The 20,146-nt window shown below is 42.1% G+C and overlaps 1 protein-coding gene across 2 annotated transcripts in view; it reads right to left on the bottom strand.

Annotated features, from left to right (window-relative positions):
* Nucleotides 1–2,672: 2,672 nt before the first annotated feature.
* Nucleotides 2,673–20,146, bottom strand: part of LOC149874721 (F-box only protein 36-like) — a 19,724-nt gene continuing 2,250 nt past the window's right edge. The window contains exons 2-6 of one of the 2 annotated variants that reach the window (XM_090021550.1): nucleotides 14,274–14,368; nucleotides 14,041–14,162; nucleotides 9,592–9,700; nucleotides 5,695–5,867; nucleotides 2,673–4,378 (exon numbers count right to left, since the gene is read on the bottom strand). In XM_090021550.1, the coding sequence (XP_089877676.1) occupies nucleotides 4,223–4,378; nucleotides 5,695–5,867; nucleotides 9,592–9,700; nucleotides 14,041–14,136 (534 nt within the window). In that variant the 5' untranslated portion in view covers nucleotides 14,137–14,162; nucleotides 14,274–14,368 and the 3' untranslated portion in view covers nucleotides 2,673–4,222. The remainder of the gene's footprint in view (nucleotides 4,379–5,694; nucleotides 5,868–9,591; nucleotides 9,701–14,040; nucleotides 14,163–14,273; nucleotides 14,369–20,146) is intronic. The other variant, XM_090021560.1, reaches the window with a different exon arrangement.

The following is a 20,146-nucleotide window of genomic DNA, read 5'->3' as shown; positions in this document are numbered from 1 at the left end:
TACGACTGGTTTAAAGCAACAGCAGAGGAGGCCACTGAGCAGAAAACCCAGAGTATCCACTGTTCAGCAAAAGAGCTCAGGGAGTTAATGGCCACTTCCTCGAGGAATGCAGCCTAGGGAATGAGAAAAAGGCTCCACACTTGCAAAGAACATCCCCTCATTCTGGACTGACAGCTTGGTTGACTTAGTAGGGACACACCACAGGGTACAGGAAAGAAAGGATGCTTCATGTGTTAGACAAGCACTTTAGTCTCATCAGCCAGAGTCCAGAAGGGTCTGATTCTGGTAACACCATCCAGGACCCACCTCCAATGCACTGAGGGGGCCTCCACTACTTGTACAGGAAGATTTCGTAGATTTCATAGACATTAGGGCTGGAAGGGACCTCGGAAGATCATCAAGTCCAGCCCCCCGCCCAAAGGGCAGGAAGTCATCTGGGGTCATAGGATCCCAGCAAGATAAGCATCCAATTTGCTCTTGAAGGTGTTCAGTGTAGGTGCTTGAACCACCTCCGATAGCAGGCTGTTCCAGACCTTGGGGGCTTGGACAGTAAAGAAATTTTTCCTTATGTCCAGCCTGAAATGGTCTCTCAGTAGTTTATGACCATTCGACCTCGTCATCCCTCAGGGTGCTGTGGTGAACAAACGTTCCCCCAGATCCTGGTGGTCACCCCTGATAAACTTACAGGTGGCCATCAGATCACCCCTGAGCCTGCGCTTTTCCAGGCTAAAGAGCCCCATGGCTCTCAGCCTGTCATCGTAGGGTCTGCTTTCCTGACCTCTGATCACACACATGGCTCTCCTCTGGACTCTCTCAAGCTTCTCCACATCCTTTTTGAATTGTGGAGCCCAAAACTGGACACAGTACTCCAGCTGTGGCCTCACCAAGGCCGAGTACAAGGGGAGAATGACGTCCCGGGATTTGCTTGAGAACCATCTATGGATGCAAGCCAGCATTTTGGTCGCTTTAGTAGCTGCAGCATCGCATTGCAGGTTCATGTTCATCTTGTGGTCAATGATGACTCCCAAGTCTCTTTCTTCCATAGTGCTAGCCTTATAGGCAATGCCAAGCCTATAAGGATGCTGCAGGTTTTTCTTCTCAACCCTTGCATGATCAGAGGTCAGGAAAACAGATCTTACGATGACAGGCGGAGAGCCATGGGACTCTTTAGCCTGGAAAAGCGCAGGCTCAGGGGTGATCTGATGGCCACCTATAAGTTTATCAGGGGTGGCCACCAGGATCTGGGGGAACGTCTGTTCACCAGAGCGCCCCAAGGGATGATGAGGTCGAACAGTCACAAACTCCTGCAAGACCGTTTCAGGCTGGACATAAGGAAGAATTTCTTTACTGTCCGAGCCCCCAAGGTCTGGAACAGTCTGCCAGCGGAGGTGGTTCAAGCACCTACATTGAACACCTTCAGGAGTAAACTGGATGCTTATCTTGCTGGGATCCTATGACCCCAGCTGACTTCCTGCCCTTTGGGCAGGGGGCTGGACTCAATGATCTCCCGAGGTCCCTTCCAGCTCTAATGTCTATGAAATATGAAATATAAGACCTACCTGCAACAAACCCGTTCTAGCTATCCCTTAGGATGTTGGCATTGGCCAATCCATTAAGGATGGCATCTTTAATAAACTTTTCTAAGATCTTCCCCAGGATAGAAGTCAGGCTGATGGGTCTATAGTTAGCCAGAACCACTTTCCTCCCTTTCTTGAAGATAGGCACCACATTGACTTTCTTCCAGTCTTCAGGCACTACACCAGAGCACCAGGAGTTTTCAAAGATCCATGCCAGGGGCTGGGCTATGACGCTCGCCAGCTCCTTGAGTACCCTGGGGTGTAGATTGTCAGGGCCGGCTGACTTGAAGGTATCCAGCTTCTCAAGCCGTTCCTTCACGAGGCCAGCATTTATGGAGGCAGGGGATCTTCCCCACCCGGACCTCCCTGTCCCGTAGCGGTCATGGATGTCCCATGGGACTGATGAAAGACTTGACGCAAAGTACCCATTTAATAGGTTGGCTTTTTCCTGGGCGTCAGTTGTCAGTTGCCCCATCTGGTTCAGCAGGGGTCCAATGTTACCCTTGCTTTTCCTCCTACTCCCCACATATCTGAAAAAGGACTTTTTATTGTCCTTGATGCTTGAAGCTAGTTGGAGTTCAGTTGCAGCCTTGGCTTTAAGATGGGGTTTACGTAGCAAGGGGCGAAGAGGAAGCTTTTCCTTTTGTAGCTACCATCAGTCTGACTTCTGAGCCAAGCTTCCAGGCCCTAAAATGTTCTTTGTAACCTCCATACTATGTGTCAGGACCAAATGGAAGGGAAGGTGGAAGGACTGACTCTACCAGCTCTGTGCTTGTTGAGAGCTCTTGGCTACAAAGACAACTGTCAGCTGGCCTTCTGGTACCATACACTGGCTTTCTGGTACCATCATTTTTGGAAAGAAATAGATTGCACTAAACATGACAGCTGTATTCAGAAGATGTTCACAGGGAAGGACAGACCAAGGTGTCTCTGAAAGATCTTCATCTGCTCCTCCAACTTCACTCTCAAATGACACGGTAGTTCCATAATACTACTGCTGTCAATATGCACTGTTTATTTTTCAGGAACAAACTAGATATTTGTCTCAAATGCACTTAGTGTACAGACTTTTAAAAAAGGTGTAATGGAGGGAGGGTATGAGGAACTGTTTCTGATTAGCTGTCACAACAAGCCAAATAGGCTTCCCAGTCCCTGACCCACTCCTCATTGCAGCATATGCTCTACTAGTGGCTTTTTGTGTATGTTACAGGGAGGGTAGGAGAGGCCCTTGTTAAAATCTTTGGGAACACTTCCACCTGCCTGCTGCTATGGAAAGGCAGTGCTGCCTGAAGTTTCCTTTTCCCTCCCTCTGTTCAGCCAGCAAGCTGCTGTTCTCCTGTTACTAAGCAGTAGCATGCTCAGTCTGCCCCAGAGGACAAAGAATAAAGCGCTCCTCTGCACTCCATTCTCTCACAGCTCAAACAGGAGTACAAATGTGCATCTCACCTCCATGTTTAATAAAAATAAACTGAAAGATTTTATTTCAATACCTGTAACTTATTTTGACCATTCAGCCTTGCTGTGAGTAGGTCCAGCTTCATTGACCATTGGAGAACATTGGAACTGCCTGCATTTATACCACAACTGTACTCACTTCGATATATTTTCCTGCTTTATGATGGCTGTGAGAAGTAGTATTTGGCATTTAACTTTTTCAAATGTAATGATCAACCCCTAGCCTCCCCTGCCCCCCAGCTCCTTTGTATCACTTCTAAAGTCATTATGTAGGGCTCAAGTCTTTTGTTTATAATTCCTACTGCACCGAGTGAACTATAATAAGTGTGCGTCTGTCTAGTGAGCTATTTTTATAAGGTGGAGTGAGATAGAAGCTAAATAATAGTAATATTCATGACTTGAAGCAGATTTAAAGGAATAACATTTTGGAAGATGTTATGTTTATGACTTAAAAAGCTCAATAAAGCTCAGTTACCTGACATTAAACTAAGAATTTAAAAGAGCAAACTGTTCCTTTTCCCTTGTTTCTTTATTTTTCAACGAGTCTTTTGCTGGGCCTCTTCGTTACTCTCTAAGCCTGGTCAGGATGACCCTCTTCCTCCTCCTTCATGTGTACAACTTTGTATACGTTACTGTTTACTTTAAGGTTCAACACTGTAGGGCCTGTATCAGTAGCATAACAAGAGCGGAGCAACCTGGGCAGCTGTCTCAGGTGCTGCCTTGGATGGGCGGAGGAGGGTAGCTAAAAAAAAATGCTGCTGCCACAGTTGTATAATCAGTGGTGGCATGGTAGCAACCAGAATTAGCCATTGCCCTGTGTGTAACAGCTGCCCAGCTGACACACCCAGCTGTATTGCTACTCCTCTGACCTGTATGAGAAGCTATAAAGTACACAAAAAATCCTTAACAAAAGAAAAAAAGTATAAATATTGCTGTTGTTTCCATCCCAGTAATATGATGAATTACTTATAATTAAAGAATTTCAAACAATTCAGATGGAAATGTGATTTGCAAACTAATGTTGCCATTCCAATTGTAACTAATGAGGGAAGGGACTGATGAAATCTTAATCCTCTAGAGAAATTGATATTTATTTATTTTAACTTCTTAATCTTCCTTTAGTAGTAGTGATATAATAGGAAAATGCATGATTGGCCTGTTGGGTTCATTCCAATAATACTCAAACAAGATTAAAATAGTGTAGTCTGTCTTCTCGGAATCTGACGGTGCTTTTGATTTAAGTTTATTAGCTTCTTGTAAACTGGGAATGCCATCATCCTCTTATCAAGACTGTGTTCATCTCGAAGCATTCCAACTCTCTCCCAAAATTCTTTCCTGCTGCATAACTGAAAGATAAATATTTTCAATACATATTGCACACTGTGCACTTTTTAAAGGTAGGTTCTCATCTTAGTTACACTCCATTTACTCCAGATTTATGGCAGTGGAAAGAAAAGTATTACCTGACTCATTAATGAATAGTATTATGATTATTGCCAGGGGTTTTGATATGCATATTATTCATTTTACTGAAACTAATGGGGAAAAGCTGTTTGGTTAAAATTGGCGTAAGTATAGAAAAGATTTGACTGTTATTGTCAAATAACACAGAACAAAAGGAATTTGCACAGATTCAAGGTTTTCCACAGAACAAATTCAACCTTTGGAAATTTACCCGAATCTTTCTGAAGCAACACTTCCAAAGGAAACCACAGCTTCCTTCCCAGTTCAATGCCTATTCTCCAAATAGACTAGGTAGCTTCTATGCCAAAGTTTATTTTTAGAACCAGAATCAGGGTTGAAGATTCCTCATCTGGTTTCTAAATGGAAGGTAGAAAGAACAGAGACTGATGGAAGAAAAGGAGGTGGGGAATGAGGCAGGAGAGAATACAACTACATGTTAGAAGTGGAAATCTCAGTGGAATTCAAAATAGGAGGAAAGGAAACAGTAAAAGAGATAATACAACTAGGCAGAGTTTTTCATTTGGTCAGCAAGATCCTAGGCACTACCTTCAGAGGCATAACCAGAGGTGCAATGTTCCTGGAAGCCCTGGCCCCATAGTCAGTCTTACACCCATTGCAGGGGGAAGTGTTAGCACAGTCAACAATCAGCGGCTTAATGCACCTGACAGCCACCACCCAGTACTGCTGAATCCCATTGCCACCATGACAGGGAAACACTGAATTTGGCAGCACTCCTCTGCAGTGTGGCAGCCTTGAACTTTACTCTGTCTCCAGATGTCACTCTGGCCCCTGCCCCCTTCTCAAATGCCACTTTAACCCTGCCCTCCCCACAAGTGCTACCACAACTCCTGTTATGGGTGACCCCCTGTACTGCAGCAGCCCAGGCCTCATGTCCCAGTCACCCACAACTAATTATGCTTCTGATCAGTTCTTTTGAATATGGGATGGCTGTGGACATTAGAAACATTCATCTAGCCATTCAGAATATGGCTGTAGGTTATAAAGATCTATAGTCATATTCTTATTACCATTAGGGAGATGTCTGATCCTGATACTACTGCTGCTTGGTTCCATATCTATTTACCAGAGAAATCTACAATAGCAGATCCATCAATCATAGTAATATGTTTCTTTAAATGATGCTGTAAAGCTCTACCCCCATGAATTTGGATTGATCCCAGCTGTACCTCAACCTTACCTGCTGAAATTTTTTGCAAGTTTTTGACAGTTGTCCAATGGCATCCATGTTAAGAAATGACAGGATATATATAAGCAGACTGTCAGGCATTCGAACCAGGAAATCATAATGTCCCTGACACAAGTTCAGAACATATTCCAGCATCCTCTTACTAAAGACATCCTGTACCTTCCCTGTTACAGAAAAGAGAAAGGAGACAAGAAAAATAAGTAAAAAGTACTCTGTAGATAAATAGATCTCTGGAAATTAGTTATCTAAAGAACTGATCTCCAAATTTAGGACCCTTAGGGAAATGAGACATGTCTGAAAGGTGATCTAAAAAAACTCCATATGCTAATAGGGAATGGTGAGCAAAGGGGTGTATCTGAATGTTTGTCCTCTTTCCGGAGCTCTGGCACTTGAATCAGGGCAGCAAGGGAGCAGATTCCATCTGCTTGGCAACAAGAATCTGGAACCTCCTGCTGAGAGAAGCTGTTGAGATTCAACAGACCATGTCAATACTTCAGCTAATTCTTTTATTGCAATTAAAAGGCTGGCCAACTTCTATATAGATTACTTTAAGCATGATGCTACAAATGCTAAGAGTAACCTTGGCTACACAAACCAACAAATATTACTGAAAGCATTTACCATTTAGTTACACCTACACAATAAAGTCACAAGCATTTCATCAGAATATTTACAGCCCTTAAAAGTGAAGTTAACCTTTGCCTAAATAATATATAAAAAGCTACTGATTTGTGTTTATGGGAAGGAGGCTCTGGAAGACCATGATGTTTTTAAAACCTGGGCAGAAATACTTTAAGGCTAACATGGTGAGAGTAAAGAAAAAGATAAAGGAGATAAATTCCTTAATCTCTTCAAAATTACCCTAATCCTGTCTAAGACTGTATTTATGAACATCATAAGATCTCTTCCGTTGACAAAACATTTGGCATCAACTTTAAAAGTTAAAAAAAATCCCAATTACATTAAAGGCAAATTAATATGCTCATAACCAAAGAAAAGTCACCCTACTGCTGCTATCACAAAAAAATAAAAGGTTTGGAAAGGAACTCCCATGCTACCAAGCATGATGACTAGAAAATAGTATTTAGAAGTTTGCTTTTGGGGATTGGCTTAGACAGCAGCAAGGGTTAATTGATTTCTAAAAGGCCTGTTCATGCCTTCAAAGCCCACTGTGTTTGACACAGGCAAGCAACAAGCAGACACACAGGCTAGAAAATTGAAGACATGTACCACAGTGTTCCATAACATTAGGTGCCCAACTGCAGAGCCCTTGAGATTTCCAGTTTCAGGGAACAGACTGGAGAAGACTTCTCCAGTTAGGAGAAGACTGATTTGGAAAGAATCAAATTAGGATGTGTGCATGTGTTGGGTCTGTAAAACAAAGGAATATGCTGACAGGACAGAACATGGACAGTATGCTGACTACACAGAGACCAATCAGCAATACCCAAAGATGAAGAGTCATCTCAGAGGAAAAAAAATATACCAAAGGAGGAATCTCAAAGCAGCAAAGGGTCCCCAAGAGGGGAACCCAAAGCCATCATGGATAGAGGGCATACCACTAGCTCATCTCACCCACCCTACTGGGGAGGGAGGGCCTTGGCCTCTGACCTCCAGGCTGCTGACAGCTGACATTCAAGAGAGAACCACACAGTGAAGTTTCCACTGGCCAGACATAACTTGACTCTGTGCAGCTCTAGGACTGGTAGATATAGAATTGTTTGAATTATTCTTATCTGCTATCAATAAAATTTGCCTATTATTGAATGGAGAGGTCATGGTCTATCTGAGGGTTTGGGTCTGCCAGAAACAAGGTATCTGGGTCATAAATCTAGTGCTAACAGGAGATAGAGTAGACACCACATTGTGTCTATGATTTTTGTAAGGTTTAAAGAAATCCCAGGTACAAGTAAGAGACGCTAAACTCAATAATATTATATAGTTCAGAGTAACTCCCCCAGGAAAGTAACAACTAGAGATGCAGAAATTTTGGGGGCCAATACCGATAGCCAATATTTAAGGAGGCATATCAGCCAATACCGATCCAATATCTGATACAGCTGCCATCAGGTGCTGGTGTGGTGAAAGGAGAGGAGAGAGGGAAGGGGCATGGGAGGGGCAGATCAATGCCCCCCGCGGTGAGAGAGGAGGCAGGGGCAGGCGCTGCCCAGTTGGTGGGGGCATGGGATGGAGGTGTGGCTCATGGGGTGGGGGCAGCTCCTGCCGCTGCTTGCACCCTAGGGGGGTGGGGAGGGAGCGCATGCCCCCAGATCTGTCTGGGGCGAGTGGCAGCTGCACAGTGGAGCCAGAGCTGGTGCTGCATGGTTCTTTTCACCAGGGGCTTGGCTCAGAGTGGGCTCCAGCAATACTGGGAGGAAGCTGCAGCCACCCCAAATTTCACCACAGCTCTGCTCCCAGGCCCACCACCCAGCACAGCCCTGGCTTTTCCTTGTACTTGGGTGGAGGAGGGCATTCAGCCAAGGCTGTGCCAGATGGAGGGTGGTGGTGCGGGGCTGGGAGCAGAGCTGCAGCAAAATTTGTGGTGGCTGCAGCCTTCCCCTAGTGCTGCCGGAGCCCACTCTGTGCTTGGCTCCTGGCAAGGAGAGCTCCGTGCAGCACTGGCTCGAGCTCTGCCCCACAGCAGCTACCCACTCCGCGCCATGCAAATCTGGGGGCACATGACCCCCCCCCCTCCTGGGGTACAAGCAGTGGAGGGAGCAGCCCCCAGCCCACAAGCTGTGCCTCCGTCCTATGCCCCCCCACCAGCTGGGCAGCACCTGCCCCTGCCTTCTCCCTCACCATGGGGGGCATTGATCTGCTCCCCCATACCCCTTCCCTCCCCCCTTCCCTTCTGACTTACCAACTGAAGGCAGCTTTCCACACCGGCAACTCTGCTCCATGCTGCAGTGCGGCTCCATGCTGCAGTGCGGCTGCATGCATCATGGGCATTTATCAGGCAAATTATTGTTCCCCTTGGGCCTATATCCAATAGAGGCAATTTTCTTTATATCGGTACCAATCTGATATCGGACCAATGTATCAGTGCACCTCTAGTAACAACTGAAGGTAATCCATCAAATGCAATTAACTACCAAGGAAAAATAATTTAGCACTAGGCAGAGGGCAAGTTTCCATCATAATTAAGAGTGAGGTAATAAATATGAATTGCCTAGGCATGTTAAATGAAAGATATATTGTTTCCTTCAGCTAAATAAAACACAATGCATTTTCTTTCCTTATAACAACAACCTACAATGCAAATACTGTAACCATTCTATACTGAAAGCTTTTCAGTTTCGTATGTAAACATGAAATAGCTAAGAAAACACTTTTAACTGTATTGTATTTGTTAGAAGTGGCAGGAGGATTTTCCATGTGTATTTAAGGCACTAACAATGATTAATAGATTCCTCCCTAGGTACTATTTTCTATAGTGCTTACTCTGCTATTCATTACAAACAGCACCATACAACAACAAGAAATAGGTAGTTTTATAGAGTATTTGACTAATCTAAAAAGAGACTAAAATGAATTACAATAGCCATATGCAAGGATTACAGTGTAAATCATAACATTAGTACTGAGAGTCTCATTAAGAGACCAAGTTGATTTGCTAATGCCCACAATTGTATTATTTCTACAAAATTGTATTTTGTCCCCATATTATTTCCAAGAATCTTGTGTAATAGATAGTGCTTAGTGCTGGAGGAAGAAAGAAACAGACTCAATAATACAATACAATTTCAGAAATGAGATATGGATTTAGGGGTAAAGTTTTCACAGGCAAAAGAAAGATGACTTTCTTTCCAAACCATCAGTGATCACAGGTCTTATATGTCAGAGACAATTTATCATATTTTATTCCTTGTTTTCCAACTCAATACTTGCCATGTAACAGTTTGTCCAGTAAAAAATGATTGTGGAGCTTTCTCACTTCTGTTGGAAAAACCTTTCCTTGATTTGGCCGAAAGGAAATCCTCCAAGTCCTCCAGATCACCTACAACAAACAGCAATAAGGAAGGATACGCATGGAGAAAGTTCAAAGCAGTCCCTTTTTAAGCTTTGCCAAAAACCGCAATACTAAATTCAAACAAAAAGCACCTATGCAGAAACTCATGTTGCAGCTTATTAGCAATGCACAAGAAAAGATACAGATCTGGTGCTAGATACACAAAGAAACTTTCCTCAGTGCTTATAAAGGTAGTTGTAGAATGCATAATTTATCCAGTCCATTGCAGCAATTGCAGCCCTGGAGATACATACTCAAACACATTTTCAAATCTCTAGTTACAAAAATATTACCCCCTGGACACATACAATTATCTACAGAGTTTCTTTTTTTCTGCATAGGCCAAGAAATTAAGGTGTCAATATCACCACAGCCTAATAAAGTCTATTCACTTGTTTATATTTTGACATTTTTAATTCCCTCCATTACAATAAAAAAGATCATGTAGAGAAAATTATCATATTATATTTCACAGATTGTAAGGGTCTGGAAGGGACCTCAGAAGGTCATCAGATCCAGCTCCTCTGCACTAGGCAGGAAAGACAACTGGGGTCAGGTGACCCCAGTAAGGTGATTGTCCACTCTCCTCTTGAAGATTTCCAGGGTAGGTGATTGCACCACCTCTGAGTCTATTCCACAGTCTGGACACCCTAGCTATGAAGAAGTTTTTCCTAGTGTTAAGCCTGAAACGGTCTTCCAGGAGTTTATGGCTATTACTTCTGGTTTTCCCCAAAGGTGCCCTGGTGAACAGTTGTTCACCGAGCCCTTGATGTATTCCTCTGATAGAGATAAGTTGCTACCAAGTCCCCTCTCAGCCTTCTGTTTTTTAAGCTGAAGAGACCCAAGTCCTTTAGCCTTTTCTCATATGGCTTGCCTTGCAAGTCTCTGATCATATGGGTGTCCCTTCTCTGGACTCTCTCAAGCTTTTGTATGTCCTTGTTGAAGTGCGGCGCCCAGAACTGGATGCAGTACTCCAGCTGTGGTCTCACCAATGCTGAGTAAAGTGGAAGAAGCACTTCCTTGGTTTTACTTGACAACTACAGATGCATTACTTTGACTTTCTAATTTTTTAATGTAAAAATAGCAATAGATGTGAGAGTAAAGGGAAAACTGGATAAAATGCAACATGAAAAAACAAGGTAGATTGTGTCAGATTAATTTGGTATCTTCCTTGGATACAATAACTTATTTTCTAGACAATGGAAATACGGTAGATCTAATTTCTCTAGGATTCAGTAAAGCATTTGATAGAATGCCACGTGGGAAACAATTAGTTAAAATAAAGAAGGTGAGGATTAGTATGGCAAGTGTAAAAATTTGGCTAATGGGGAGAAGACAACAGTTCATGCTGAAAGCTGAAATATCAGGCTGGAAGAAAATTACTAGAGTTTGAACTATTGATTTTGGGAACAACTTTATTTTTCATTGATGATGACATGAAAAGTAGGAGTGTACTGATGAGATATGCTGGTGACATAAGGTTAGGAGGCATTATCAGTACAGAGCAGGACTGAAATATGCAGGAAGACTTAAATGACATTGAGACTGAAGAAATAGGAATGGGATGAAAAGTAATAGTATTAAGTGCAAGGTTGCATTGCTCATATCTAACTGGCAAAGTCACTAGGCACATCTACACGTGAAATTAATTTAACTGAATAAACTCTGGTGCAGTTTGCACTGGAGTTTATTGCTCTCAGGCAGAGCATTTACATATGCACCTGGGACTGCAGCACATTGAGCCAGGGCACAGCAGCCCTGGCTTGCAGAAGGATTTTATTAGTTTACTGCAGCCTAATAGGGCTGCACCTGTAGATGCTAACGTTCTACTGCAGAGCTAATTAAGCAACTGCAGTAAACATCTTGTGTAAATACTCCCACTGTGTCCAGCAGTAGTGCCCTCAAGCATGCTACACTGTTCTTGGTTGAGCTGCCTCCTGAATCCAAAGCAACACAACCTGTCATGTGACTCTGGAGTGGACTAATTAATACTTCTGAGTGACACTGCCAAGTAGCCTATTCCCAAGCTAACTGGCCTGCCTCTGGGTCAGGAAACAGCCCACCTGGGGCAGTGAAGTATGCTTGAGGGCACTGTCCTCATTTCCAAGTATGATGAGCTAACCTTGTATGTGCCCTTGCAGACTAGCAGACTTATTACTACAAGCAGAGAACTTCCCAGAAATGACAAAGGAGAAAAAAAACCCTAAGGGGGATTGGTTGATCATAGGATGCCTTTCAGCTACTGAAAAGCAGCTATGAAAAAGCATATGAAATCCTAGGATGTATCAGGTAAGAAATGTCCATTAGATATAGGGAAGTACCAATTCCACTGAATAAGATACAAAGCTGTTAACTAGTGGTCAGCAACCTTTTCAGGCTGTGGGTCAGGATGACCCAGTGGAGCTAAGAGATGGATGGAAAGGCAGGTACCAGAGGAAAGCTCTTGCTGCTGCTGCTGCTTTTCCCTGCTGCAACATGGGAAAAACCTCTACCACCAAGCACCACCAAAGCCCAACATGTACAGGTCAGATGTAATGATTCCACAAGCCAAATCCAGCTTGCAGGCCACAAGTTGCTGATCCCTGCTGTGAACAATTCTGTATTCTTGTGCCTGAGAAAGATGGATTCCAACTAGAACTGTTGCAGAGAAGGACTTTGAGAACAATCAGAGTCTATCTTGCAAGAGAAGACTAAAAGAGTTTGGATTATCAGCCAAACAAAATATGAGAGACAATACGATTGCTCTCAATAAATACATAGCTGGTAAGAGGGAAGGGGAAGGAGAAGAGCTATTTAAGATAAAGGAATATGACAGCACAAGAACAAATGGCTATAAACTGGCCACAAGGAAATTGGAAAAAATGCTTTTAACCACCGGGGAAATGAGGTTCTGGATTGACTGTCAGTAGCAGTACTAGGAACAAAAAAACTTAAGTCATTTTAAGAGAGAGCTTGGTATACAAAGCATTTTCTGCAATAGCAGCGGAATGGATTTGGTGACCTAGGAAGTACCTTCCGATCCTATTTTCTAAATTCAAAAGGAAAGAAACTCTGAATATTAGAACCAAAATACAACATTCATATAATCCACAATTCTATCCTGTAGCTCTAGTCTGTTATTTTTTTTAGTAAATCAAGCTTAGACACACTCTTAGAAGAAAATTAATGGCCTTTAAATTTCTCTGTATAAAATAATGAGACTAAAATTTAACACCAATGGAGATTGTGTTCTTCTTTGTATCTGGAAGTTTCAGTCTATGAATACCTGAAACCTCTAGATACAAGGAAAGAAACCTTGCTAGTGTTACATTTTAGTCTTAGTGTTCTATACGGAGAAAACTACAGGTCTTTCATTTTCATCATTGTGTGCTTAAGCTTGATTCTCTAAGACAGTTTTTTGGAAGGTGTGAAATAAAACCCTAGTTAAAAAAATATGTATTTGTCAGGATTTTGTTTGCTCAAATTTTCTGTTTTGTCAGAATTTCCAAATCTCTCAGTTTCAGAGAGAGAGGAAAAATGAGGTGTGTGTGTGGGGGGGTGTCTTTCTGCTTCCCCCTGTTGTATTCTATATTCCTAATATGGAAAAGTTGAGAATTACTGAGTCAGATGTGTTTGAAATATAGGATGACATTTATAAAAATGTCCAAGTTCCATTTTCAGAAAATGGCTTAGGCCAATTTGAAGATGTAGCTCTATTGAATTTTTATAAGAGTTTAGCTCTTAATTAAGCTTAAAAGTCAGTTTGAAAAATGAGATTTATAATTTCTAAGTCATAGGTGCTGTTGAACACATTATCCATATACTGTAAGACAAGCGCATGTGAAAAACAACCAAGCTAATATTCCTGGTAAACACTTAGCTTTTGCATTTCTTACCTACATTATTTTAAATTCTTAACATTACAATCATTTTTGCATATATTGCTACAGTAACATACTATTATGGCTTTGCCCTCAAACTACTGAAAATGATAGAAACAAGTAAGTGAAAAGGACAGTCTAACTACAACACAATAAATGTCAGAAAACATCCAGCATGTCTGAAAAAAAACATGTTTATTCATTCTTTGTCCAAAGATATGCTTTGTTTTGAGAAACTTGCATTGCACAACATGAAAAAGCAGTCAGTATAACACACTTTAATTTTGCCAAGGAAAACATCTTACAACATTACTACAAAATAAAAGATGGTTGGCACAGATGTGATACTATATATAGTTAACATTTTTAGAAACCAGACCCAGAGAAGATAAACTTTCTTACAAAGCTAGTTGAATGTAAATGACACTAGAGAACAGATCTGGAACAGGAGTCCTGCTACCCTTTTACCTCTGTTTTGGTGATGGTAAGATGATGAAAATCTTTGCTGGGAGAAGGAGCCTGACAGTAGGTTTCATGAAGTTTATCATGCAGGAGGGAGGTCATGGTGGCTTTTCCCTGTTACTTGCAGGCTGCAAGGCAAACCACAGTCTCTAGACTGTTTCTATGGACTCTGGCAAGTGAGTAGTCAAACTCAGCCTATTCCACGTGGCCTTATAACAACAAGAATGATAAGCACTCACATTCCTGAAGCCATCCTGCTTCATGGGAGAGTTAAGTGTTGGGTAAACATTTTCTTAGGTGCACAATATTTACAGTATTGACTGACAATCAGGAGCTGTCAAAAAAAGAAAGAGATTAAGGGTGTATATATTGCAGTCACTGCCACAGCTGCAGCAGAGGTGTCCAACACACACGTGAGCTAGATTTAAAAACACAAGCTTGATTACCAGTAGCTATCTAGTCCTGGCGATAGGAGCTAAACAGGGGCTCCTGTTTAGCCCACCCACCCAAAAAACCCACCCAAGATTCTGAGTAAAATACCTGAGCAGCTAGTCCACACCGAACTGTGTGTTGAAGTGGTGACACAACTACCTACCTGAACTAGATAGCTTATAGCTAGCTTGGGGATGTCCACATTATGCTGAAGTCATAGTAACAACTGCAATGCAAACATATCCTAAAATGCTATGTAAGAGAGGAACTGGTAAGTGTAAAAACAATTATCATCCTTCTACCTTGAGTGGTTTATACTAGTGGCATGTTTCTCCAGTTATTGTGGATCAAAATATGTCCCATAGAGTATTTATATACATTAGTGATATAAAATATTACTTTAGAGCTAGTAAAGGAAGAAATGGACAGAGATGGCTCTCATTCTGATATTAGTATTGTGTGATCAGGTGACTAAGTACCAAGTCATCTTGTACCCAGATGACTAAGGCCCTGGTTCTGGACCTGTGTGAATATGGAGGTTTGTTCTCAATGATCCACTAGTAGGTTTGTGGCCTTAATCATAGACTGATTTTTTACGTCCTGTTTTCTAAATCTAGACTGATGTTCAGGTGAGGAGCCATTGTGCATTAATTTTTATATCACTAATATAAAAAAGCAGTGGTTTCAATATACTTGTCCTTAGCTGATACAGAATTTACTAGATATTAGTTTCTTTTAAGAAATATCTGCATGACAGCTACAGCCAGATGCCATAAGATGCTTGTTTTTATATATTAATTTTGGTCTCCAAGGCTTATATTGAGGGACACATTCTCTGTTCCCTCAATTGGTATAGCCACACTGAAATCTTGTTTAACACTTTACTAGTAGGTTGTAGACCAATTAGGTCACACAGGCCACATCTACATATGTGCTTTGCTGTGGAGTACAGTATCACCATCTACACATGCGACATTATTAGGCTGCAGTAAACTAACGTTCCAGTAAGATAGGGACAGTACTATATTACACCAGGGTAATTTATTGCAATTAAATGCATGTGTAGATGCTGACCGCAGACATAAACTGTGTCCAGTCAGCCCAGCCAGCCAGGGGCCAGACTTCTGCCTGCCACCTACCCACATGGCTTTGCACTTTCAGCACATTCATGCCCCAGCCAGCCCCTCTGCCCCCAATGCCACCACCCAGAGGCCAGGGCTGAGTGGCCCTGGTGTGAACTTCTTTGCCTCAGCTCAAATTGCTGCTGTCCTTGATGCATGTGTAGATGCTGTGCCTAGGATTCGTTTACTCCAGTTCAAACTGCTCCAGAGTTTATTGCTTCAAATTAATTGGATGTGTAAACATACCTACTGGTGGCAAAATGGGTGCATTTATGTACCAGCAAATAGACTAAAGGTAGTACTGACAGAATAGTCCCAAATAGAAATCCTAGATCTGCACACGGTTGTAATGGATCTTGACAGCTCATCATTATTGAATGAAAAGATGCAATTTGGAAGGTACCATCATTTTTAGATTTCTCCACTTCTATATTGACCATGGGTAAAGAAATATGCCAGGCAGGTATCACACCTCTGCACAATATTTACAGGTCCATTTTGTCCACAGTGCATTGGCCTTGAAGTTTACCAGCAGGTCAATGCTATACATCAGAATGACAAAGAACAGTTTATTTTAAAGACTGCCCATTATAGGTGGGGGTGGGGCAGGGGTGGCACCATTGAATATCAATAGGCAAGCAGTATGTCAAGCAATAGCTATCCAGTTTAAAGTTTTCACTGTGCAAAATTTTCTTCTAAGGCAAGGTGGGTAACAAAAACAACTTAACCTCCTGTTTACAAATTATTTATAGAGCTAACTGTTACTCATTTTGCCAAAGGAACCAAAACTAAAAGGAACTAACTGAATAGAGTATATCCCATCTCCCACAGGTTGCTTTCATATACCCCTCTTCAGATGATAAAATAGGGGTAGGCAAACCCTGTAGAGCTGAACATAAGGTTTAACAGAAGATCAACCTCTACTGGTTTATTTAGAGGTTTGTGTTCTACAGGGTGAACCTGAGGAGAGTACTTGAAACTTCAGGAAGGGATAAACATTTTGCAGAAACAGAACAGGTAGCAGATTTCCATACCTGCACTTTTTATGCCATTAATAAAAATACTCGAGTTCTCAAACATTTTACAGGGCAATGCTAGGCTAACAAGGGTGAGAGAAGAATGGGCTGGGCTGTTGTCAGTAGGGTTGCTGCCAGTAGTGTAACAATGGGTGGACAAACAGGGATTGAGCCCTGGTCACTTCCTAGGGAAAGGGGGTGCCCGAATGGAGCTAGGGGGCTGTCCCTTCCATTTCCCTACACCCTGCATTCCTCACCTTCCTGGAAGCAGCTCCAGCAGCAGGGAGGGTAAAGCAGTGGCTGGAGTTTCACTGTTTATGGGGGACATGTCTGGAGATGAGAAGACTGCTGGGGTATTTAGTAGCAGCCTTCAACTACCTGAAGGGTGGTTACAAAGAGGATGGAGCTAAACTGTTCCTAGTGGTGGCAGATGATAGAACAAAGAGCAATGGTCTCAAGTTGCAGCAAGGGAAGTTTAGGTTAGATATTAGGAAACACTTTCTAACGTGAAGGGTAGTAAAGCAGTGGAACAGGTTACCTAGAGAGGTGGTGGACTCTCTATCCTTGGAGGTTTTTAAGACCTGGCTAGACAAAGCCTTGACTGGGATGATCTAGTTGGGGATGGTCCTGTTTTGAGCAGAGGGTTAGACTAGATGACCTGAGGTCCCTTCCAACCCTCATTTTCTATGATTCTATGTCATTTCATTTTTTTGCCATTGAAAACCACTGTATAACTGGCTGCTTACATGCATGTCATCAGCAAAATAAAGGAGGTGACACCTTCCCTAGCAGCAGTGAACCTCTAGCTGTTGTTCCTGTTCCAGGGCACAATACTGGTCAGTTACACTTCCAGTTACTGTAGTGAAATTAAAGACTCCCTCATTGTGTGTGAAGCATTTCACAGGAGGTATAAAGGTAGGTCCCCTGCTCCAGGGAGCTAATCTACCCTACAAAAACTTAGGATGGGAGGATATGAACAGCTCTGAAACTGAGCAGTAAAACTGAGACATCTTAGTAGTTCTGTTTTAAAAAGAATATTAAGGCTTTCTCCATTTTCTTTTATGTCTTTTTAGCTGTCTGTGGGTTCTTTGATCCAATACAGACAGGATACTATCTTAGGACAGGATAAAAGATTTTGCTAGATCCCTTCTTCTCTTTGAAATGATACAAGCTGGTACCTTTTTCTATTCTATGGGGCACAGCTCTACTATCTTTCCATGATGCTTCCTCCAAAAGCAGATCTATGATTAGAATGCTTTTTGTTCCCCCAGAAGAATGGCAGTAGGGAAGGCAGCATGGCACCTTGGAGACTGAGTGCATCTACATGGGATGCTACACTGCCATAGCAATGAGCTATGTTACCGCAGTTCAGTGGGCTACTGCGCAGTAGGTACTAAAAATAGCCATGCAGAGTCCAGACTGCACAGTAACACTGATTACTGCACAGTCATTTAGTACTTGTTTTAGTACAGTCCACTGCACGTGTTAACGCACCCACTGGCTCCAAGAGGCATAAGCTTTTGCAGGTGACAGGCTATGTGGCTAACAGCTCTCTGGATAGTGCCTATCTGGAAAATGTGAATAAAAACAATTAGCTCTCCCCATCTCTTCCCACACATAAACATGTTCTACCATGATGTTTGCTCCTAAGAGGAACAAGAGAAGTAATTCCTTTTGAAGGCAAGTATGGAAAGAAAGAAAAATATATTATCCTTAATCATCATGATAAAAGCTAGCCAGGTAGATTTCACAGCCAGGGCATGAGTGACTGGTGCCTCCTGAATCTGACGATGGCAGTGGCTCTGTTCAGGGGGCACCAGCCCTGCTGACAGCATCAGTGTCGTCTGTAGGGTGGGAGGGGCACTGGCCCTGTCAGGGGGGCACGTGCACCCTGGTGTGCTCCCTACCAGTCGCCTATGAACCTGTAATGATGCTTTTTACTGATTGACCACTAGAGGATGATGATCAAAGTGTTTATAGCAGTTGTTCTGACTTTCCATTCAGAAGCAGGGTTATACCGTTGAGGATCCAAAAATATGTGAGAAGCAAGGGCTCTTTTTGTGGTATCATTTATTGGATCAGCTGTAGTTGAGAGATGTTACGCAAGCTTTCAGGCTCAAAACTTGGTCACAAATGAGAGCCCAGCAGTTTTTTATGCTGTATCTGTTATGTGTGCATAATTCTGTAGCAATACAACTGTGCAGAGCAACAGTTCCCCCACCCCCTTTGAAGTCAATCCAAGTGTCCATTTGTCCATACCCTGGTTTTCACTCCACCTGCTCTTGTATTGTGCACATGTTCACATTATACGATAGTGTGAAACAAGACACTGACTGGCAACTACTACATAACCTATATTTTACTGATTTAGCGAGCAGTATAAGGACACTCTGTAGCAGACACTGGAAATCTATGGATTTCCATTAAAATTATCCAGATCTTCCAAATTTTTTATCAAGATACCAAAGAACATCATAGTTATTTGAATGACTGTGATCTCCAACCAGGAATTAGCTGACTTGATGTTAGCATTGGAGTTAGACAAAAATATGTCTCTGTAGTGCTTAGAATCACCATTGATTTTGTTACATATTGAACTTCTGACATGAAAGCCAGAATTCCCTGGATAAACAAAGTGGTTGAAGACCTGGGTTTTGCTTAAATGTGCTTTCAGAATATGTCCATAAATAAAATGAAAAAAACCCCAAAAATACAGCTTAGTCAGAATAAGTAAACAGTTATTATAATCAGCGAGTCAAAATTGAAGACAAATAGTTCTTATAATCAGCGAGTCAAAATTGATGTACTCTCAGATAATATGAATCTTCTAGAAGAGGAAGTCTGTTGTTAATGAATTTATTCTAGGCTGCAGGCTCCAAAAGTCTGGTGACTGCATCTATGATGCAATGATTTGAGAGGGTAAATGTTGCAAATCTATCAGCATTAGCATTAGGCCATGAATTTTTACTCACAATGCATTAAGCATTCTCCTGCATGGGTCAGAGTTATGGATGAGCAACAAGTGTGTCCAACAGAGATTAAGCAGTTTTTAGTGCAGATGCCTGCTCCACCTATACAGAATAAAATAGTCAGAAAAAAAAGAATATATCCTGGATCAGGCCTTATTGGGTACCTCATCAAATAATACAGAGGACAAGGTAAACTTGCATTCAAGTTTAGAGCATGCCGGAGAACTGAGTTCCTAAACAATTCTTATTTTGGCAGTCCCAAGGTGAAGGAAAGATCTCCCCAGAGGAGTAGTAGTAACTTCGTAGATCAATAATTTGAACAAATTATAAAGAACTGGTCCACATAGAATCAGTCGATGACTAAACAATCTCTGCTGTATGCCGCTATGAGAAACAGATTATTCTGGACCAAATTTACAAAAGCATCATGACTTTTCTGGTTAAAGCATGATACTAATTTCAGAGAGCCTGGAGCAATCCAACGGGATTTAGTGGAAATGAGTGCAGGCAATCACTGAAGGCCTGGAAAGCTCTAAGGAGATTGCTGAAGATCTTGGATCAGAAAGAGAGATTG

Source organism: Crocodylus siamensis, chromosome 1 (assembly GCF_052110815.1).
Source record: "Crocodylus siamensis isolate JL-2025a chromosome 1, ASM5211081v1, whole genome shotgun sequence".
NCBI classification, from domain to species: Eukaryota; Metazoa; Chordata; order Crocodylia; family Crocodylidae; genus Crocodylus; species Crocodylus siamensis.
This window is presented reverse-complemented; position numbering and strand designations above follow the sequence as displayed.